At 43.4% G+C, this 24,117-nt stretch overlaps 1 protein-coding gene across 1 annotated transcript; it reads left to right on the top strand.

Moving 5' to 3' along the window:
• The first annotated feature begins 1,105 nt into the window (after positions 1 to 1,105).
• LOC309562646 (uncharacterized protein) lies at positions 1,106 to 23,806 on the top strand. Its single transcript, XM_082266919.1, has 5 exons — positions 1,106 to 1,194; positions 11,514 to 11,664; positions 16,124 to 16,261; positions 18,494 to 18,617; positions 22,038 to 23,806. Exons 1-5 carry the CDS (start codon positions 1,184 to 1,186, stop codon positions 23,600 to 23,602), a joined length of 1,989 nt encoding a protein of 662 aa, XP_082123045.1. The 5' UTR covers positions 1,106 to 1,183; the 3' UTR covers positions 23,603 to 23,806.
• The last annotated feature ends 311 nt before the right edge of the window (positions 23,807 to 24,117 follow it).

Here is a 24,117-nt window from a genome sequence, read left to right as displayed (position 1 = left end):
TTCCATTTATATTAAGGTTAAAGTACCACAGGAAAATGGCTCCTGTGGTAAAGACAGGTTTGGTAAAACAAATTTAATTCACGTGTAAGAAGTAAAAGTAGCTGAATTTTAGCAGACGCAGTTTGATAATGACTGTAGCCATGTGATATGTAAGCTTTGTGTTTAGTGAATTGGGATGTTTTGTCTCTTTGGGTGTCAGGAAGTGGAGTCCAATGTACTACAAGTCCCAGAATCCTCTTGGGTGGATAGTGGTTGTATTTCCTATGTATGCTGTGCCTATTACGTCGTTCCGTGAGAAAAACCTACCCGTGAGAAATGCCCACCCTCGTCACTTCCGGGTTACCTACGTCAGCACGTAACTCATTGAACAGCAGAGGGCCTGACAAGTGCGCATGCTCGGAGGGTATGGATTTATCACGGTAGTGTGTGTAACGTTACACTTGCTATAGCCTCCTGTAGGCGCCATTTTCTTGTAGACACTGTTCCAGTTTAGTCAGCTTTGTGTCATCTAAATAAAAGTCTTCAGTTCCCAACACAACTATTTTTTTTTTATTTTATTTTAAACAGAAAGAAAGGAGGTGGGAGTTTACTCTAAAAAAGCTGTGAGAAAAATGTCTCCAAACCTTGATATTATAGCCTCAGGTAGGCGCCATTTTCTTGTAGACACTGTTCCAGTTTAGTCAGCTTTGTGTCATCTAAATAAAAGTCTGCAGCTCCCAACACAACTATTTTTTTTTATTTAATTTTAAACAGAAAGAAAGGAGGTGGGAGTTTACTCTAAAAAGCTGTGAGAAAAATGTCTCCAAACCTTGATATTATAGCCTCAGGCAGGCGCCATTTTCTTGTAGCCACTACTCCATTTATATTAAGGTTAAAGTACCACAGGAAAATGGCTCCTGTAGTAAAGACAAGTTAGTGAAAACATACTTAATTTATGTATAAGACGGGAAATTAAATAGGTTTTCGTTTGATATTGACTGCAGCGATGTAATTTACCTTTTGTGTTTAGTGAATTGTGATGTTTTGTGTCTTAGGGTGTCAGGAAGTGGAGTCCAATGCACTACAAGTCCCAGAATCCTCTGCTGTGGGAAGATCACTTCCAGGGTGCTGTTTAAGGGTGATTGCAGGCAGTGTTATGGAGGTGGCTGTATTTCCTATATATGCTGTGCCTATTATGTGATTCATGCTTGGAAGGTAAGCAATGCTCAGTGCTGGGCTATTGAGCTGACAATCAATTCTGCCTGTGGGGGGGAGGGGAGCAGTGTGTATGTCAGGACCCATTGGAATCAAAGCATAACCAGGAAATGTATTCTGAAATGCAGGATCTCATGCTTCACTGGGCATCTGCTGTACATTCTTCACTTTATTCATTGGCTCCGCCCATGCAGAACTAAGATTTCAGGTTTAGGTGGAGATTGGCTGGCGATGAGTCGACTGCTGTATACAGCGATCAGCCATAAGTGTATGACCACTGACAGGTTATCTCATTACAATGGCATCTGAAAGGGGGTGGGGCATATTGGGCAGCAAGTGAACATGTTGTCCCTGAAGTTGATGTGTTGAAAGTAGAAAAAATGGGCATTACAGTTTGTTGTGTATGGGGCTGTGTAGCGACAGACCGGTCGGGGGGGCCAATGCTGATCTGCGTCCACATCCGCAGGTGCCTACAATGGGCATGGGTGCCCATGCTGACCCGTGTCCACAGCCAAAGGTGCCTACAATGGGCACGGGTGCCCTTGCTGACCGGTATCCACAGCCAGAGGTGCCTACAATGGGCACGGGCGCCTATGCTGACCCGTGTCCACAGCCAAAGGTGCCTACAATGGACATGGGTGCCCATGCTGACCCGTGTCCATAGCCAAAGGTGCCTACAATGGGCACGGGTGCCCATGCTGACCCGTGTCCACAGCCAAAGGTGCCTACAATGGACATGGGTGCCCATGCTGACCGGTATCCACAGCCAGAGGTGCCTACAATGGGCACGGGTGCCTATGCTGACCCGTGTCCACAGCCAAAGGTGCCTACAATGGACATGGGTGCCCATGCTGACCCGTGTCCACAGCCAAAGGTGCCTACAATGGGCACGGGTGCCCATGCTGACCCGTGTCCACAGTCACAGGTGTCCGCAATGGGCATGGGTGCCCATGCTGACCCGTGTCCACAGCCAAAGGTGCCCATGCTGACCTGTGCCTACAATGGGCACAGATGGCAATGCTGACCCATGTCCACAGCCATCGGTGCCCATGCTGATCCGTGCCCACAGCCACAGGTGCCTACAATGGGCACAGGTGCCTATGCTGACCCGTGTCCACAGCCAAAGGTGCCTACAATGGGCATGGGTGCCCATGCTGACCTGTGTCCACAGCCAAAGGTACCTACAATGGGCACAGGTGCCCATGCTGACCCGTATCCACAGCGAAAGGTGCCTACAATGGGCACGGGTGCCTATGCTGACCCTAGTCCACAGCGAAAGGTGCCTAAAATGGGCACAGGTGCCCATGCTGACCCGTGTCCACACCCAAAGGTGCCTACAAGGGGCACGGGTTCCCATGCTTACCTATGTCCACAGCCAAAGGTGCCTACAATGGGCACGTGAGCATCAGAACTGGACCACAGAGCAATGAAAGAAGGTGGTCTGGTCTGATGAATGATGTGGATGTGGTCGGGTGTGTTTGCGTCACTTACCTACGGAAGAGATGGCACCAGGATGCAGTATTGGAAGAAGACAAGTGGGCAGAGGCAGTGTGATGCTTTGGCCAATGTTCTGCTGGGAAACCTTGGGTCCTTCTATTCATGTGGATGTTTCCTAGACATGTACCACCTACCTAAACATGGTATTCCTTGATGGCAGCGGCAGCAGGATAATGCGCCAAGCTTGCCACATTCTAAAAATGGTTTGTGGAATGCAATGATAAATTTGAGGTGTTGACGCCAGATCTCAATCCAGTGGAGCATTTGTTGGATATACTACAAAAACAAGTCTGAACCACGGAGGCCTCACCTCGCAACTTACAGGACTGAAAGGATCAGCTACTGATGGCTTGGTGCCAGATACCACCGCGTACCTTCAGAGGTCTAGTGGAGTCCATTCTTTCATGGGTCAGGGTTGTTATTGCAGCAAAAAGGGGACCTACTCATTTATTAGGTGGGTGGTCATAGTGTTCTAGCTGATTGGTGTATCTGTTGGTCTCCAGTAGCAAGACATCCTGGCACTCTTCCATTTAACTTGGGGCCTTCCCGTCCCTCACACTGCGTTCTCCATAATAGAAAGTGAATGAGGATTCTCCGGAATGCGGGCAGGTCTCAGGAACTCAACAGCAGAGATCCCAATGAAGTCCCCAGGAGGTGGAAGAAATTTTCAGGGGGTTTATTTAGCCAATGTCTTGTGAGGACTTCCACTTTAAAACCCAACTCCCATCATCACAAATAAAACCTTGCATGGGGGGGCCACCACATGAGTAGGTTTCTCTCTAATTTTAGAGTTGGGCCTTGGCATCACTTTACCCACTTAAGGTCAGCCCTATAGCAGTTTTACTGCTACAGGGCGGCACCTCTACCCTGGATAACGTGTGTGTGTGTGTATATATATATATATATATATATATATACAGTGCTTTGCGAAAGTATTCGGCCCCCTTGAACTTTTCGACCTTTTGCCACATTTCAGGCTTCAAACATAAAGATATAAAACTGTAAATTTTTTTTTGAAGAATCAACAAGTGTGACACAATCATGAAGTGGAACGAGATTTATTGGATATTTCAGACTTTTTTAACAAATAAAAAAACTGCAAAATTGGGCGCGCAAAATTATTCATCCCCCTTAAGTTAATACTTTGTAGCGCCACCTTTTGCTGCGATTAAAGCTGTAAGTCACTTGGGGTATGTCTCTATCAGTTTTGCACATCGAGAGACTGAAATTTTTGCCCATTCCTCCTTGCAAAACAGCTCGAGCTCAGTGAGGTTGGATGGAGAGCGTTTGTGAACAGCAGTTTTCAGTTCTTTCCACAGATTCTCGATTGGATTCAGGTCTGGACTTTGACTTGGCCATTCTAACACCTGGATATGTTTATTTGTGAACCATTCCATTGTAGATTTTGCTTTATGTTTTGGATCATTGTCTTGTTGGAAGACAAATCTCCGTCCCAGTCTCGGGTCTTTTGCAGACTCCATCAATTTTAACCATCTTCCTTGTCCCTGCTGAAGAAAAGCAGGCCCAAACCATGATGCTGCCACCACCATGTTTGACAGTGGGGATGGTGTGTTCAGGGTGATGAGCTGTGTTGCTTTTACGCCAAACATAACGTTTTGCATCGTTGCGAAAAAGTTTGATTTTGGTTTCATCTGAGCAGTGCACCTTCTTCCACATGTTTGGTGTCTCCCAGTTGTGGCAAACTTTAAACGACACTTTTTATGGATATCTTTAAGAAATGGCTTTCTTCTTGCCACTCTTCCATAAAGGCCAGATTTGTGCAGTATACGACTGATTGTTGTCCTATGGACAGAGTCCCCCACCTCAGCTGTAGATCTCTGCAGTTCATCCAGAGTGATCATGGGCCTCTTGGCTGCATCTCTGATCAGTCTTCTCCTTGTATGAGCTGAAAGTTTAGAGGGACGGCCAGGTCTTCGTAGATTTGCAGTGGTCTGATACTCCTTCCATTTCAATATTATCGCTTACACAGTGCTCCTTGGGATGTTTAAAGCTTGGGAAATCTTTTTGTATCCAAATCCGGCTTTAAACTTCTCCACAACAGTATCTCAGACCTGCCTGGTGTGTTCCTTGTTCTTCATGATGCTCTCTGCGCTTTAAACGGACCTCTGAGACTATCACAGTGCAGGTGCATTTATACAGAGACTTGATTACACACAGGTGGATTCTATTTATCATCATTAGTCATTTAGGTCAACATTGGATCATTCAGAGATCCTCACTGAACTTCTGGAGAGAGTTTGCTGCACTGAAAGTAAAGGGGCTGAATAATTTTGCACGCCCAATTTTCAGTTTTTTATTTGTTAACAAAGTTTGAAATATCCAATAAATTTCGTTCTACTTCATGATTGTGTCCCACTGGTTGTTGATTACAGTTTTATATCTTTATGTTTTTTGAAGCCTGAAATGTGGCAAAAGGTCGCAAAGTTCAAGGGGGCCGAATACTTTCACAAGGCGCTGTATATACATACGTGATCCGGGTCTTTCGGGTAGTGGGCGCGGATGCGCGCCACCGGCGGCGTTCTCTCACTGTGATCACACAGCGGGAGCTGATCGGCGGTTATGGCGGATTTGATGTCCGCCAGCACCCGCTGATAATCCAGCATAGAGGCAGAATGGCAGTCTGTTTACGCAAACAAGGCAGATCACTGTTCTGCCAGTAGGGAAGGCATGGATCCTGTGTTCCTGCAAAGCAGGGGGACCGATCCATGCCTCCCTCTAGTAAAAGCAGAACACACACTGTAAAAAAAAAAAAAAACACTGGCTAGGAACATAGTTAATCCTTTGATCGCCACTTATGTTAACCCCTTCCCAGCCAGTGTCAAACATTGGCTGCACAGAGGGGCCTACGTATGTGCGGTGTGTGGGCAATAAAGCCCACCCTTTGGCTGCCACACACATGTGTTTGGTCTAGATACTCTTTAACCCCTTTACAACCAACCAAGGACAGAAACGTAAAATTGTATCAAATACTTACCCCAATTTTCCTTTTCCTGGGGCCAAACCATGACACCATGCTACCACATTTATGCTGCCATGTTGGCTCCTGGAAACCTAAATTTATTGCACGTTCCTGGGTGTGATGCCTGCATTTGTTCTTCAGCTTTTTTTTTTTTCTTTATTTCCACCTGGATATCCTGTTGGTAATGGGCCATACACACTATACAATTGTCTTTAGATTTTTTCCTTTACATTTACCAAAACCATATAATATGAGGTCAAACCTAAACACTTTACATTTGTATGCAATCAGGCAGGACCTTGCACTACATAGTTGAAGGTAAATCTAAAGGAAATCTGACAACAAAAGTTGTATGGTGTGCATCCAACTTAACACCCTTCTTGTCCTAGGGCAGTGATGGCAAACCTTGGCACCCCAGATGTTTTGGGACTACATTTCCCATGATGCTTCTGTACTCTGCAGTGTAGTTGAGCATCATGGGAAATGTAGTTCCAAAACATCTGGGGTGCCAAGGTTCGTCAGCTCTGTCCTAGGGTGACAACACTCACCTGGTGTACTGTATCTGTACAGAATCAATGTTGTCACCCTAGGGCAGGACTACAGAACTTCTTTCTCTCCTCATCTTTATAACATTGGAGGAGTTCTGTAGTCCTCAGATAACTGGGAGGAAAGTAATTGATGGCAGCAGCTGCTATCAAAATTTCTGGCAGGATCAACTTGTTTTTATTTATTTATTTTTGCATTTATCAAGCAGATAGAACAAAATGTATTCATTGTTATCCAGCTGCATCTCATACGATTAGAATATCATCAAAAAGTTAATTTATTTCAGTAAATCAATTCAAAGTGAAACTCATATTTTATATAGATACGTTACACACAGGGTGATATATTTCAAGCATTTCTTTCTTTTAATGTTGATGATTTATGGCTTACAGCTAGTGAAAGCCCAAAAGTCAGTATCTCAGACAATTAGAATATTACATAAACCAATTAAAAAAAAAAAAAGGATTTTTAATACAGAAATGTTGGCTTACTGAAAAGTCTGTCCATGTACAGTATAGAATGCACTCAATACTTGGTCGGGGCTCCTTTTGCATGAATTACTCCATCAATGCGGCGTGGCATGGAGGCGATCAGCCTGTGGCACTGCTGAGGTGTTATGGAAGCCCAGGTTGCTTTGATAGTGGCCTTCTGCTCATCTGTTGGGTCTGGTGTCTCTCATCTTCCTCTTGACTATACCCCACAGATTCTCTATGGGGTTTAGGTCAGGTGTTTTGCTGGCCAATCAAGCACAGTGATACCATGATCATGTGACCAGGTATTGGTAGTTTTGGCAGTGTGGGCGGTGCCAAGTCCTGCTGGAAAATTAAATCAGCATCTCCATAAAGCTGGTCAGCAGAGGAAAGCATGAAGTGCTCTAGAATTTCCTGGTAGAGGACTGGTAAAACACAGTGGACCAACACCAGCAGATGACATGGCTCCCCAAATCATCATTATCATCATCATCATCATCATGTGGTCACTTATAAAAAAAAAAAAAGGGTGTTTTGTTATATCTAAACCCAAATGTTTTGCCTTTTATTTATATTTTAGACTGAATGGGTTGTTTTACAAGGGGAGGGTACATAGACTTTTAACCTCCATAGCGGTATTCCCATATGTGGCTCGGGGTTAATATAGTGTACCAAAATTGGTAACTCCGAGCCACACTCGGGTTTACCCCAGAATTATACTTGCTTTCCCCTGCGATCCCCCGCTGTCCTCCCCAGCCGTCCTCCCGCTCTGTGCTCGGGCAGATGCCGGCACCTGTCTTCCGGTTCCCTTCCCTGCGACCGTTGCGACGTAGGGGGGTGGAACCGGCAGAAAATTCAAAAATGTAAATACACCAAATGAGATGATACAAAGCTGTGATCCTAACGGATTACACTGTATCATCCCATTTCACCACAGGATTTCACCTGGTGACTTTTCCAGTGCCCTGCCTGTGTTTTTCCAGTTCTTTGAGCCTGGAAAATAGAGAACGACCATGGCGTCCAAAAAGCGTTCTTTTTGCGCAAAATCGCTTTTAGACAAACTGGAAAACAGCGACAGCGAAACGGAGTTACTTGAACTGAGCGATAGCGATTCGTGGGAAAACTCATCATCAGGTACGGAAAGCGAGAACAGCGACGATTCTGATGTCTCTTTCTGGCACATAGTTGTGGAATTTGGGAAATATATCCAAGGATTCTTCAGAATTTCCAACGGAGCGATGTGCCAGAAAGAGACATCAGGATCTTTCCGTACCTGATGATGAGTTTTCCCACGGATCGCTATCGCTCAGTTCTTCAAGTAACTCCGTGTCGCTGTTTTCCAGTTCGTCTAAAAGTTTGTCTTTGCGCAAAAAAACGCTTTTTGGACGCCATGGTCGTTCTCAATTTCCAGGCACAAAGAACTGGAAAAGCACAGGCAGGGCACTGGAAAAGTCACCAGGTGAAATCCTGTGGTGAAATGGCAAGATACAGTGTAATCCGTTAGGATCACAGCTTTCTATCATCTCATTTAGTGTATTTACATTTTTGAAATTGCCGCCGGTTCCACCCCCCCCAGCGTCTCAATGGTCGCAGGAAAGGGAACCGGAAGACAGGTGCCGGCATCGGCTTCGGAGGACGGCTAAGGATCGCAGGGGGAAGGGGAGTTTTAAATGTAAAACAACAGATTTCCATGCAAAACAATGTACTGCTTTTAGCACAGAAATCTTGACATAATCAGACCGCCAGGGAGGTTAATGCGTCCTACTGCACCTCAAACTCAAGAGAAGGGAGAATCCAACATCCAACAACATCAGGCAACACGGTGGAAAATCGCAAGGGCACATGGAGGGATTTGTATCTTCAGTAAAAAACGAAGTATCCACTTAACTGATAAAAAAGCAGAGATTGATTTTTGGAAGTGCTGGAGGCCACACACAGATACCGGCCAGGCAGAAGGAGGTTAGGCCCTGGGCCTTCTGCCTATGAGAGATGCCGGCTCCATTGTACCCATGGCCACCCCAGCCTTTCAAAAGAGTAGGGCCCAGCTATAGGAATAAATTGGGGCAGTGGCACATGTGTAGTAGGTGCAGGACCTGGGTCAGGACGCTCCATTGTACCCATGGCCACCCCAGCCTTTCAAAAGAGTAGGGCCCAGCTATAGGAATAAATTGGGGCAGTGACACATGTGTAGTAGGTGCAGGACCTGGGTCAGAACGCTCCATTGTACCCATGGCTGCCCCAGCCTTTCAAAAGAGTAGGGCCGAGCTATAGGAATAAATTGGGGCAGTGGCACATGTGTAGTAGGTGCAGGACCTGGGTCGGGACGCTCCCTTGTACCCATGGCCGCCCCAGCCTTTCAAAAGCGTAGGGCCCAGCTATAGGAATAAATTGGGGCAGTGGCACATGTGTAGTAGGTGCAGGACCTGGGTCAGGAAGTTTGATATTTTTATTTTTTTTTTTTAGGTTGTTTTTGGGAGATGCTGAAGAATTAACCACTTTCCAACCAGCCACCGCAGATATACGGCGGCAGTTTCCTGCAAAACGACGTACATGTGCGTTGCTTCGCGGAAGGGGCACGCATGCGCCCATTCGCCAGCGGGGAAGCTGATCTGCGGGGCTAGCTGCCACGATTTCCGCCAGGCACTCGCAATCGCTCACCAGGGAGACAAAACGGTGGTCTGCCGTTCTAAACACAGCACACTGCTGTTCTGTCAGCAATCAACACAGGGCTCCTGTGTTCCTCCTATTTACGAACACAGGTCCCTGTGTTGATTCCATAATCCCCCCACACAGTTAGAAAGCACCCCCTAGGCACACATTTAACCCTCTGATTGCCCCTGGTGTTAACCCCTTCCCTGCCAGTTTCATTATTACAGTGACAGTGCATATTTTTAGCACTGATTACTGTAGTAATGTCACTGGTCTCCCCAAAAGTGTCAACAATGTCAGTTAGGGGTCCGATCTGTCTACTGCAATGTCGCAGTCCTGCTAAAAATCGCAGATCGCCGCTGTTACTAGTAAAGAAAATAAAAGTGACAAATCCTTCCCCTACTTTGTAGACGCGATAAACTTTGGGCAAACCAATCAAAATAACGCTTATTGGTATTATTTTTTTACCAAAAATATGTAGCAGAATACAAATTGGCAAATTATATACAAATATATAAATAAGAGGCGTATCTGACGTCCGGCCTTCCCCTGGGAAGCCATCACTGATGACGAAATGCGTCGGAGTTGGCTGTTACTGAAGACATCACACTTGCTTAGCCGTTACTCACGGCGTTCCTGTCTCAGGAGCTGACAGTCTGCTGGTTTTTGACTTGTTGGTGCCTGTGTACAACTCATCGAAGGTACTTCTTTTATATTTTAAATAAAAGGACTCAAATGTTAGCAGGCTTCACTATGCTTGTTCATTTTTTTTTTCTTCCCGCTCCATTTGGAGCTGCTGCTGAGCAGCCACCTCCTATCTTGGATGGTAGGTTATTTTCTGATTTTTTTTATTTTTTGACCATTATAATTTATGGTCCACGCTATCTGGTAAGAAGCATGTGCTAAGTGTTGGTGCTTGATGGTGGATTTCATCAATCAATGTTACTTATACGCTTTTTTTGCATTTTATAGACACTCTTGTTTAATATTGAAAAGGACTTTTTCATTGAAAGGACTTTTATTATGTTCACCTAACATTGGATTTTGCACCTTTTTTATTATATCACATTCATATGGTTGATTTTTATTATTTTTTTTTTCAATGATATATTTTGCTCATAATTTATTTATTGCAAGCTTAGTTGTTTTCATGGCACAATATTTACCATATGATTTATTCATGATTGCACTATTAGGACTTAGCGCCGCCTCTTATTTATATTGATCATTTATAGGTAGTTAAGCGGCTGCTCCCTGTACTGGATTCCCGGGTCTGTACACCTGCTGTGCCCATTATGAGGGGTTCCCACCACCCCTGTGCTGAGTTCCCGTTTCTGTACACCTGCTGTGCCCATTATGGGGGGTTCCCACCATCCCTGTGCTGAGTTCTTGGGTCTGTAAACCTGCTGTGCCCATTATGAGGGGTTCCCACTATCCCTGTACTGGATCCCAGGGTCTGTACACCTGCTGTGCCCATAATGAGGGGTTCCCACCATCCCTGTGCTGAGTTCCCGGTTCTGTACACCTGCTGTGCCCATTATGGGGGATTCCCACCATCCCTGTGCTGAGTTCCCGACTCTGTACACTTGCTGTGCCCATTATGGGGGGTTCCCACCATCCCTGTGCTGAGTTCCCGGTTCTGTACACCTGCTATGCCCATTATGAGGGGTTCCCACCATCCCTGTGCTGAGTTCCCGGGTCTGTACACTGGCTGTGCCCATCATGAGGGGGTCTCGCCATCCCTGTGCTGAGTTCCCTGGTCTGTACACCTGCTGTGCCCATTATGAGGGGTTTCCACCATCCCTGTGCTGAGTTCCCGGTTCTGTACACCTACTGTGCCCATTATGAGGGGTTCCCACCATCCCTCTTCTGAGTTCCCAGGTCTGTACACCTTCTGTTCCCCTTACGAGGGGTTTCCACCATCCCTGTGCTGAGTTCCGGTTCTGTACACCTGCTGTGCCCATTATGAGGAGTTCAGAGTATGGAGATCTCGAACAGCATCCAAGACCTAAAATAAGGTCAAGAGGCTCCAACTACAACTAAAATATAACTTTTGGGTAGATTGATGCTTTTAAGTCATTTCCAAATCTGTTGGTTTTAATGCGACATTGTGTCTTTAAGCTGAAATCTTGGTCTAATCACTGTGTGATAAGTGATATGCGATTGTCACAACTTAGGTTTCCGTCACCTATCAGCAAGACATTCCGCTGCCACGAAGACCGAACAACTGGACCGGCTCAGAGCTCTTCACTTACAATGGACAAGAATCACGTGACTGAGAGGATACTAAGCCTCACATTGGAGATCATCTACCTGCTGACCGGAGAGGTGAGGAGGATTCTGGGAGGTCACATGACATCACTCTTATCTCTATTAATAAAACGCAGACCTGACCAGAGAGGTGAGGAGGATTCTGGGAGGTCACATGACATCACTCTTATCTCTATTAATAAAACACAGACCTGACCGGAGAGGTGAGGAGGATTCTGGGAGGTCACATGACATCACTCTTATCTCTATTAATAAAACACAGACCTGACAGGAGAGGTGAGGAGGATTCTGGGAGGTCACATGACATCACTCTTATCTCTATTAATAAAACACAGACCTGACCGGAGAGGTGAGGAGGATTCTGGGAGGTCACATGACATCACTCTTATCTCTATTAATAAAACACAGACCTGACCGGAGAGGTGAGGAGGATTCTGGGAGGTCACATGACATCACTCTTATCTCTATTAATAAAACACAGACCTGACAGGAGAGGTGAGGAGGATTCTGGGAGGTCACATGACATCACTCTTATCTCTATTAATAAAACAGACCTGACCGGAGAGGTAAGGAGGATTCTGGGAGGTCACATGACATCACTCTTATCTCTATTAATAAAACAGAGCTGACCGGAGAGGTGAGGAGGATTCTGGGAGGTCACATGACATCACTCTTATCTCTATTAATAAAACAGAGCTGACCGGAGAGGTGAGGAGGATTCTGGGAGGTCACATGACTTCACCCTATCTAATAACCACTTGCCGACCAGCCGCCATAGCTATACTATGGCAGGTCGACGCTGTTACGTGAAACGACGTACCTGTGCGTCGTTTCGTGTAGCAGTTAGTGTGGGTGCGCGCACGCGCCAATTGGCTAGAGGGGGAGCCAATTAGCGGATCCGGCGGCCGCGATCGCTCCCCGTGGAGACAGAATGGCGGTCTGCGGTTGTAAACACAGCAGACCGCTGTTCTGTCAGTTATGAACACAGGGACCCTGTGTTTCTCTTCTTTAGGAACACAGGTCTCTGTGTTCATCCAGCAAGCCAATCCCTGGCAGTTAGAAAGCACCCCCTAGGCACACATTTAACCCTTTGATCGCCCCTGGTATGTTAACGCCCAGGGGGTGTTAACCCCCTTCCCTGCCAGTGTCATTATTACAGTAACAGTGCATAATTGCCTACATTTTTTTTTTTATTATTATTTATTTATTTATTTGTTTTAGCTTTTAAAGCATAGGGAACGCTAAGAGCCCATTCACACTAGGGCGACTTATGAGGCGACTTGTGTGCCCTCAAGTCGCCCCAAGTCGCTTGACATAACAAAAGCAATGTTAATCAATCAGTGCCGTCTTAATTGGCACTACTGAAGTCGCTCCGACTTCTGAAAAGGGTCCTGTACTACTTTGAGGCGACCTGTGATCCGACTGTCCCATATACTTCAATGGGAGTCGCCTCCTTATCTTAATTGACACGACTTGTGATCCGACTTTCCATAAAAATGGTATTGAACAAGAAAAAAAGAGCATTTTTCTTATAATTTTTATTAAAACAGGAATATGGCTCCTCTCCACCTGGCCGTTTTTATTGCAGGCATTTATCGGGCATTTTTGGAGGCAGGCATGACTTTTTTTGGATAAGTGTCTGGGAGGGGTCTAAAAAGTGTACCTGTGAAGTTTCATCTCTGTAGCATGTCCAGAACCCCCAAAAAAATACATTTTTCTTATAATTATTAATACAGCAGTGTGGCGGCTTCTCTACACCTGGCTTTTTTTCTTGCAGGCATTTATCTGGCATTTTTTGAGGCAGGCATGACTTTTTTTGGATTTAGTGTCTGGGGGGGGTCTAAAAAGTGTACCTGTGAAGTTTCATCTCTGTAGCATGTCCAGAACCAGAAAAAAAAGATAATTTTTCTTATAATTTTTAGTAGCACGGGCATATGGCTTCTCTCCACCTGGGCGTTTTTGTTGCAGGCATTTATCAGGCATTTTTAGAGGCAGGCATGACTTTTTTTGGATTTAGTGTCTGGGGGGTCTAAAAAGTGTACCTGTGAAGTTTCAGCTCTGTAGCATGTCCAGAACCAGAAAAAAAAGATAATTTTTCTTATAATTTTTAGTAGCACAGGCATATGGCTTCTCTCCACCTGGGTGTTTTTGTTGCAGGCATTTATCAGGCATTTTTTGGGCGTCTTTGGAGGCACTAAATCCAAAAAAAGTCATGCCTGCCTCCAAAAATGCCCGATAAATGCCTGCAACAAAAACGCCCAGGTGGAGAGGAGCCCTATGCCTGTGCTACTAAAAATTCTAAGAAAAATTATCTTTTTTTTCTGGTTCTGGACATGCTACAGAGCTGAAACTTCACAGGTACACCTTTTAGACCCCCCAGACACAAAATCCAAAGAAATCTAATTTTTTTTTTTTTTTTCAATAATTTTTTCAATAATTGGCTCTCTATCAAAAACGACAAATTTTAAGAACTTTTTTTTGTGTGATTGAGCATGACCCAGAACCATCATATTCTGATTGGCCAAATACAAAGTCGTCATACAAGTCGCGCTGAATACGCGCAAAGTCGCGCTAACAAGTCGCCCCTTATGAGGCGACTTAGAGGTGGCGGCAGTGTGAACCGGCTCTTAGAACCACCGTCAGGTTTTTATAGTCGTCCATAAAAACAGATGTAGCTGGAACAGGTGTCCCTACTGAAGATCCCTTCATCTCTGAAACCTTCCCGATTCTATTCAAAGCTGGAAAAAATGTTTTTTTTTTTTTTTCTGTTTTACATGGAAAAAAATTGCCTAAAGTGTTTTTTTTTTATTTATTTATTCATTCATTTATTTATTTTTTTAGCTTTTAAAGCATAGTGAACACTTAAAACCCCCGTCAGGTTTTTATAGTCGTCCATAAAAACAGACGTCACTGGAACAGGTGTCCCTACTAAAGATCCCCTCATCTCTGAAACCTTCCTGATTCTATTCAAAGCTGGAAAAAATTATTATTTTTTTTTCTATTTTACATGGAAAAAAATTGCCTTTTTTTTTTTATTATTTTTTTTATTATTATTATTTATTTATTCATGTATTTATTTTTTTTTTAGCTTTTTAAAGCATAGGGAAGGCTTAGAACCACCGTCAGGTTTTTATAGTCGTCCATAAAAACAGACGTCACTGGAACAGGTGTCCCTACTGAAGATCCCCTCATCTCTGAAACCTTCCCGATTCTATTCAGAGCTGGAAAAAAAAAATATTTTATTTTTTTCTGTTTTACATGGGAAAAAAATTGCTTAAAGTGTTTTTTTTTTATTTATTTATTCATTCATTTATTCATATTTTTTAGCTTTTAAAGCATAGAAAACGCTTAGAACCGCCGTCAGGTTTTTATAGTCGTCCATAAAAACAGATGTCGCTGGAACAGGTGTCCCTACTGAAGATCCCCTCATCTCTGAAATCTTCCTGATTCTATTCAAAGCTGGAAAAAATGTTTTGTTTTTTTGGGTTTTTTTTTTTTTTTGTTTTACATGGAAAAAAATTGCCTAAATTGTAATTTTTTTTTATTATTATTTATTTATTCATGTATTTATTTTTTTTAGCTTTTAAAGCTGGAAAAAAAATATATTTTTTTTCTGTTTTACATGGAAAAAATTGCCGCCCTAAAGTGTTTTTTTTATTATTTATTTATTCATGTATTTATTTTTTTTAGCTTTTAAAGCTGGGAAAAAAATATATATTTTTTTCTGTTTTACATGGAAAAAATTGCCGCCCTAAAGTGTTTTTTTTTATTATTTATTTATTCATGTATTTATTTTTTTTAGCTTTTAAAGCTGGAAAAAAAATATATATTTTTTTCTGTTTTACATGGAAAAAATTGCCGCCCTAAAGTGTTTTTTTTATTCTTATTTGTTTATTTATTCATGTATTTATTTTTTTTAGCTTTTAAAGCTGGAAAAAAAATATATTTTTTTTCTGTTTTACATGGAAAAAATTGCCGCCCTAAAGTGTTTTTTTTATTATTTATTTATTCATGTATTTATTTTTTTTAGCTTTTAAAGCTGGGAAAAAAATATATATTTTTTTCTGTTTTACATGGAAAAAATTGCCGCCCTAAAGTGTTTTTTTTATTATTTATTTATTCATGTATTTATTTTTTTTAGCTTTTAAAGCTGGAAAAAAAAATATATATTTTTTTCTGTTTTACATGGAAAAAATTGCCGCCCTAAAGTGTTTTTTTTATTCTTATTTGTTTATTTATTCATGTATTTTTTTTTTTAGCTTTTAAAGCTGGGGAAAAAAATATATTTTTTTCTGTTTTACATGGAAAAAATTGCCGCCCTAAAGTGTTTTTTTTTTTATTATTATTATTTATTTATTTATTTATTCATGTATTTATTTATTTTTTAGCTTTTAAAGCTGGAAAAAAAATATTTTTTTTTCTGTTTTACATGAAAAAATTGCCCATAGTGTTTTTTTTTTTTTTTGCTTTGTTATCCAGTAAATGATAAATAATAATAAAAATAATGTTTTTCTAGGGTTGCACGGTGGTTAATAAGGCCAGCGAGCAGATGACCCCTCGCAGCCACCCTCACTTACCGGATCGGTCCGGCAGAATCAACTCGAAGAAGATTCTAGAAGTCACCAACAAGATCATTGAGCTACTGACGGGAGAGGTGAGCGGTGGCGGGAACTCGGAAGGGATGTGTTTGTCAAGTGGCTTGAAAGCGCAGCAATGTGACCAAAGAAATCCTTGCAAGTATTTACCCCCTTAATGACCAGGCCATTTTTTTGCGATACGGCACTGCTATATAACATTCCCAATATAAAAAAAATTAAAACATCCAATTTTTTCATTAATTTAGGCCAATATGTATTCTACTACATATTTTTGTTAAAGAAAAATCCCAATAAGTGTATTTTGATTGGTTTGCACAAAAGTTATCACGTCTACAACCTAGGGGAAAGATTTATGTCATTTGTATTTAATTATTTTTTTACTAGTAATGGCGGCGATCTGCGATTTTTAGCGGGACTGCGACATTGCGGCGGACAGATCCGACCCCTTACTGACATTTTGGGCCCTTTTGGGGGGACCAGTGACATTACTACAGTAATCAGTGCTAAAAATATGCACTGTTACTGTAATAATGACACTGGCAGGAAAGGGGTTAACAGTATAGGTGATCAAGGGGTTAAATGTGACCCTAGGGAAGTGATTCTAACTTTATGGGGGTTGGACTTGTGAAATGATCACAGAGACCTGTGATCCTATATAGAAGGATCACAGGGGCTCTATGATCATTCCAAGGAGAAGAACGGTCGGCTGTGTTTACAATCGCTGATCGTTCTTCTCTCTCAGCGGGGAACGATTGCGGGTGTCAGACGGCAATCGGAGCTGGCAAGGAAGGTGTTAACACCAGGGGTGACCAAGGGCTAATCATAAGCCTAGGGGGTGCTTTCTAACTGTGTTGGGAAAGGACTCAATGGGTGAACACAGAGATCAGTGTTCCTGAATAGGATGAACACAGGATCGCTGTGTTCATCACTGACAGAACATCGGTCTGCCGTGTTTACATAGGCAGACCGCTGTTCTGTCTCCATCGGGAGCGATCGCGGGTGCCCGGCGGATATTGCGTCCGCTGGACCTGCTGATCGGTTCCCCCTCTAGCCAGTCATCCGGCAGCACGTGTAAGCCCCCTTTATCTGCTACACCAGGGATCTCCAAACTACGACCCTCCAGTTGTTGGGGAACTACACATCCCATGAGGCATTGTAAAACTCTTGACCAGGGATCCTCAAACTACGACCCTCCAGCTATTGGGGAACTACACATCCCATGAGGCATTGCAAAACTCTGACATTCACAGACATGACTAGGCTTGATGGGAATTGTTGTTCGGAACAAATGGAGGGCCATAGTTTGGAGACTACACGAAGAGACGTACAGGTACGTCGTTTCGCGTAACTGAGCCGACCTGCCGCTGTAAAACTATGGTGGCTGGTCGGCAAGTAGTTAAATTCTCCTTTAGTCTAGAGCAGGGGTCTCCAAACTATGGCCCTCCAGTTGTTCAGGAACTACAATTCCCATCATGCCTAGTTATGTCTGTGAATGTCAGAGTTTTACAATGCCTCATGGGATGTGTAGTTCCGCAACAGCTGAAGGGCCAAATTTTGAGGATCCCTGGTCAAGAGTTTTACAATGCCTCATGGGATGTGTAGTTCCGCAACAGCTGGAGGGCCAAATTTTGAGGATCCCTGGTCAAGAGTTTTCCAATGCCTCATGGGATGTGTAGTTCTGCAACAGCTGGAGGGCCGTAGTTTGAGGATCCCCAGTCAAGAGTTTTACAATGCCTCATGGGATGTGTAGTTCCGCAACAGCTGGAGGGCCAAAGTTTGAGGATCCCTGGTCAAGAGTTTTCCAATGCCTCATGGGATGTGTAGTCCCGCAACAGCTGGAGTGCCGTAGTTTGGAGATCCCTGGTGTAGGGGGAGCTGGGCAGGAAGGACTACTTACCAGACCCCTTGCTCCAGCACTATCCACACTGACAGGCACCGCAGCCGGCTAACTTTTCTTGTGGAGTAGGTGGATTCTGATGAGGAACTCTGAAAACTTAGTTCCCTATAAGGTCTGATCGCCTTGTAATTGACAGGAGATGGCAGTGTGTGACTTTAGGGATGCGCCGGTACCGAGTATTTTAACTTTTAAAATTTCTCCTGATACTAAAAACCGATACTTTGTGGTGCGATTTGCTTTAATACAAAATGAATTGGCGCAAATCACACTGCAAAGAATCACATGTGATTTCAACAGGAATCCTCCAGGAGAGAAGGTGTGCTATAGGGCTTGGGGAGTTGGGCTTTAACGATATAACTCTAAATGGTGACTGTATCATTGTGTGTGTCAGGTTCCTATAAGGTGTCAGGATGTCACTGTCTATTTCTCCATGGAGGAGTGGGAGTATATAGAAGGACACAAGGATCTCTATGAAGAAGTCATGGCAGAAAATGCAAAGCCTTTCACCTCCCAAGGTAAGGTACAACACATTCATAATATTGTTTTGTATACACTTTTTGTTATCTTCATGCTTTTTGGAGTGATTTAAAATTTAAATGTCTGGCGATTGCACGGTCATGCAGCACTGTACTCAAATGATTTTTATATCATTAGTAGAGTTTTCTTTTGGTGGTATTAGATCACCACTGAGTTTTTTTATTTTTTTTATCATATACCGTCAACGAAAAAAAGACCAACATTTTTGAAAAAAAAAAAAAAAGATATTTTCTACATTGTTTTAATACAAATTCAATAAAATCCAATTTTTCTAATACATTTTAACCAAAATGTATTCTACGTTTGTTTGTTGTTATTTTTTTGGGGAATTTCATATAAAAATTTTTTGAAAAATATTGTTATTTTTTCAAAATTGTCGCTATTTTTCTGGTAAAATTAAAGGTGCGCTAAATGTAAATCAACAATTCACAAAGTATATATACAAAAACATATACAATATAGTGCAAATTGATAGTGGGTTCACAATTGTGTGAAACAGTGAGTGTTGTTGAAATGAGGGACCAATGTCCAAACGTAACAAATCACAATATACACATAACAAAATATATGGAATTGTGCGTTTTCAAAATTAGGACCAGTGGAGTCCAATGTGTTAACATCCACAATAACGTGAATTCACCACGTGTATGGATGAGTGCACAGATGAACGAAATAAAAAGTCCCAAAATGAATCCAAAATATTCAAGTCCAAAATAGTGTTCTCAACAAGGTGCTGAAAATCAATGAAAACTAGAAGTGCTATATCCAGTGCTCCGTGACTGAAGATCCCGCCACCAAAAGGCTTGCCTCCTTACCAAAGGTATTAAAATAGTGTGCAGAAAAAATTCCACTACTGGATGGCGAGAAGGAGATATCTTTAAATGAGTCACCCCGTGGTAAGATAAGAATGGCCTCTTACCAACTATTAGGATTTAACAAGCACAAACTGAATCCACTGCTGCGAACTCCATACATGGATCAATTGTCAGATGGTGCAATCCCGCTCCTGCTATCGGTTCCTATTTTCTTATGGCTTCCACAAATGAACATGTGTGGGGCAAAGAAAGAAGACCATAGCATAATACCCCGAGAAACTGTTTATTTATAAAGATGTTGCACTTACATTCATGCAGGGGATACGAGCGTTGTATGCGAATCAGTGCACAGATCCCGGCTGCAGACCGGGCTTGTGTGTGACGTCACGTGGCGGCGCGACACGCCTCCTCTCTTACGTCGTTTCCTCTCAACAGGCTTCTACTGAGACAGGAGGGAAGGGCGCTATTTTTCTGTTTATAGCACAAAAAATAAAAATCGCACAGGTGATCAAATACCACTAAAAGAAAGCCCTATTTGTGGGAAAAAAAGGACGTCAATTTTATTTGGGTACAGCGTCGCACGACCGCGCAATTGTCCGTTAAAGTCACGCAGTGCCGAATCGCAAAATAGGCCATGGTCTTTGAGCAGCCAAATCCTCCGGGGCTTAAGTGGTTAAGACATGCCACATACATTGTAACTAGATATATGTGGGATATTTGTGGCTGGTCTTGAGGAAGCACGAAGTGAAACACGTCGACCACTACGCCAATCCAACACCTCTTGTGTAAAGTTTATATGTAGAGGTTGGAGATCTATGCCACTTATCTTGTGTGTAACCAATACATACCTTATGTGTGTTGCTTTTATTAAGCCATTATGGCGTCTATTATGTTTTATATGATGTTCAATAAATGATTTATTAATCGTTCTATGTGAGTGCCTTTAAAATCCACCACTAGCAGGATGCAGTTCCCGCAAATTTTCTACTTCACTTATTTGCAAACTTTTATAACAGAAACCTTTTGAAAATGAAAACTTTGGGGCTTTTTTTCCCCAAATGTGCTCACTTTTGTTGTTGTTTAGCAAAAAATAAAGAACTCATTGGTGATTAAACACCTCAGGAAGTTCCATCTCTCTCAAAAAAATGATAAAACTTTCATATTGTTAGATCGTTGCATGACCGCGCAATTGTCATTCACAGTATACCAGCGCTGAAAGCTGAAAATTGGCCTGGGCAGGAAGGGGCTGAAAGTGCCCGGTATTAACCACTTACCGCAAACTGACGTATATATACACGTCGGCAGACTCTGCGGGGTTATACCGGGATGATGCCTCTAGCTAGAATCATCATCCCGGTAACGTCGTTTACAGCCAACGGTCGGCTTTCCGTCCGTAACGACCGATGCGGCTCGGGAGCCGCTCGATCGTTACCCGGGTGAGCGGGAGGGGACGTCCCCCCTCCCGCCGCCTTCCGTGACTTTCAACGGGCCTCCCATCCCACCGGGAGACCCGAGCACCCAGCTGGCACGTCCGCCGGCTGGATGGAGTCCCGATCAAAGCCGGAAACGGCTTCGATTGGGTCTCCGATGACGTAACCCAGAGGCAGCGTCCATGACGTCACTTCCGGGTTACTGTGCTGCAAAAGGCAGCAAATTTAAAAAGCGGCTGTATGCAAAAACGGCATTTTGCATACATGGAAGTGTAGTGGAGGGGTTTGGGGTCTTTTAGACCCTCGATCCCTCCATAAAGAGTACCTGTCACTGCATATTGGTGTCACAAGGGATGTTTACATTGCTTGTGACAGCAATAAAAGTGATCAGATTTTTTTGTTTTAAAAAAACCTGTAATAAAGTTAAAAAAAATAAAAAAAGGAAAAAAAAATTTTAGCTGCCGCTGTCACCGTTAGCTCGCGCACAAAAAAAAACGTATACGGAAGTCGAGCCGCGAATGAAATCGCTGTTCAAACCACACGTGAGGTATCGCCGCGATCGCCAGAGCGTGAGCAATAATTTTAAAAAAAGAGCTCCACTCTAACTCTAAACTGGTAACCGTTAAAAAAATGTAAAGCGTCGCCTATTGAGATTTCTATTGACCGTAGTTTGTTGCCATTCCACGGGTGCGCACAATTTTAAACCGTAACATATTGGGTATCTATTTACTCGGCGTGACATCATCTTTCACAATATACAAAAAAAATGGGCTAACTTTACTGTTTAGTATTTTTTAAATGCAGTGAAATGTGATTTTTCTAAATTTTTCCAAAAAAATGGCGTTTTAAAGACCGCTGCGCAAATACCGCGTGACAAAAAATATCGCAATGACCGACATTTGATTCTCCAGAGTCTTTGCTAAAATAATATATATAATGTTTGGGGGTTCTAAGTAGTTTTCTAGGAAAAGATACTGGTTTTAACTTGTGAACAAAAAGTGTCCGAAATAGGGCTGGGGCTTAAGTGGTTAAAGTTGTTAAACAAAATGATTTGGAACAATAATTGAAAAATCCCAAATTTGCCTAAAACTTGCATTTGGCTAAAAATGACTCTCTCTTATTAAAATCTTAATTTCTCTTTATTTGTTTCCAGATGAGTTAGAAGTCGCAATCGCTCCCGATGACCATAAAACGAACAGGGTACACTATGACAAGCGGCCAATCTCAGACCCGTGTAAGCCTAAGACAAACGGTGCAGGGGCACCAAGCTTGGGTCAATGTGGAGTAACCACAGTGGCCTCATGTACTAAATACACGCAGACCAAGCTTGACCACAACAAGGATGTGTCTTCTTCTTTCCATGAAGACGATGATGTAATTTACTCCACCGCTGAAGATCCTGTAATCGACCGTATAACCGAAATTCCAAAACCACTTGAAGAACCCAGTTGCTCTGATGACGAGGACTGCCTGGTGACCATGGAACCTGAAAAGGAGATGGAAAGCGATGTGGTCAGAAGTCGTTCTCATCCACAAACAGTTCAAAAACCTGCTGATGTTCATGAACATCAGTCTGCGTGGCCCCCAAATTGCGTGTCCACCTATAAGAAAAGTCATACGACCCTAAATCTCCCAGAGATGGAATACCCATCAAACTGTATCCTCGAGGTCTCTTCTTTATGCCCAGAGGAAAGCGTTTCCCACATGGACGTATATGCAGCCTCCAACAGCCGGCCAGGGCCGTATAGATCGGCCCAAACCCCAGAAGAACCTAAGAACGTAATGTTCACCAACATCTTCACCCCCGACGACCTAACTCAAGATGAGTTAACGAGCATCAAGCAAGAGTTGGTTACATGGGAGGAGGAAAGCCTCTCGTTTCAAGAAATCTACCTACCTGTGAAACATATACAGGAGAATACAGCAGGAGGGGCGGTAGCAAGCCGCAGCAACAATTTACATGTCAACTTTGCTGCCACCCATGTTAAGATGGAACACGGAGAAGAGGACAACGTGGACGATTTTCCACCTCAAGAACCTTCTCAGGAGGCCTTCGTGGACGTTTGCATAGAAGAGGATAGCAAGGACTCTATTAGTGCGGAAGAGTTAGGCAAAAACCAGACTTTGCTGAATTACACGGGCTTTGGGAATAACTTTAACAGTGGGCTTGGTTACGTCACCCCACCGATGTACAACTGCCCAGATTGCAAAAGATCGTTCTCCAACAGCAGCAACCTGGCCAAGCACCAGCTGCTGTGCCGGGGCCGGAAGCCGCACGTGTGCTCAGGGTGCGGCAAGTGTTTCGCCAGCGCCTCCTACCTAGTCATCCACGAGCGCATCCACACCGGCGAGCGGCCGTTCGCCTGCTCCCACTGCGGGAAGAGCTTTTCGCGGAAGCCAGACCTGGTCAGACACGAGCGCATACATACTGGAGAAAGGCCATTTGCGTGCCCGGACTGCGGTAAACGCTTCACCAGCGTGTCCAACATTTTCATGCACAGGCGCATCCACACGGGCGTCAAACCTTTCCCCTGCTCGCAGTGCGGAAAGAGGTTTATCAAGAAGTCAGACCTGGTCCGCCACGAGAAGATCCACTTGCCGCAGAGACCCCTGCCTTGTCCAGAGTGCGGTCAACTTTTTGGGTCTAATCACATCCTTAATAAGCATATGCTGAGCCATGCGGGGAGGATGCAGGTGGCTTTCCAGGGAGGAAGTTGATTTAAAGGGGAGGTCCTCCTTAAAAATAATAGCTCGGTTTTGGGTGGGTGCTGATAGATCCAGTATTCCACTAGCACCTTAAAGGGCCAGTCTGCCAAAAATTGATATTTTGGTGTTGGGTAAATGCTGGCGAGTTAAACTCCTGAAAGTCTCGTATAGCTCTCAGAGGTTAGATCTCCAGCGCTGACTTCCCAAACTATGTAATAGTTTATGAGGGTAATACATTTTAAAGCATAGAAAGATGCAGAAGGCTCGTGAGCAAGCATTCCAAAAAAAATATCCAATCCATTTTATTCCTTAAAAATTGCAAACCAGGCAGAAAAAGCCTGGTGCTGTGAAATGGGCTTTTGCAAATAGGACCTTGTCTTTCCAAGTGCTTTGAGAGCATGCAAAAAGTGCTTTGTTTACATTCAGCATATTCATGTCTGCAACTGCAGACAAGGACTGAGAAGATGTCTACTCCATATACTGCTCCATATACATGTGGTATTTAGGGTATTCACTAATGAAGTTAT

This window comes from Pelophylax lessonae (genome assembly GCF_965119305.1).
Source record: "Pelophylax lessonae genome assembly, chromosome: 9".
NCBI classification, from domain to species: domain Eukaryota; kingdom Metazoa; phylum Chordata; class Amphibia; order Anura; family Ranidae; genus Pelophylax; species Pelophylax lessonae.
The sequence above is the reverse complement of the archived record's forward strand: the minus strand, read 5'-3'. Positions and strand labels throughout refer to the sequence as shown.

Bases quoted from the DNA above. Each gene is read 5' to 3' on its own strand.
- LOC309562646 (XM_082266919.1), top strand. The intron at 16,262-18,493 runs GTGAGCGGTGGC...TGTGTGTGTCAG, and splicing joins TTGAGCTACTGACGGGAGAG to GTTCCTATAAGGTGTCAGGA. The intron at 18,618-22,037 runs GTAAGGTACAAC...ATTTGTTTCCAG, and splicing joins AAAGCCTTTCACCTCCCAAG to ATGAGTTAGAAGTCGCAATC.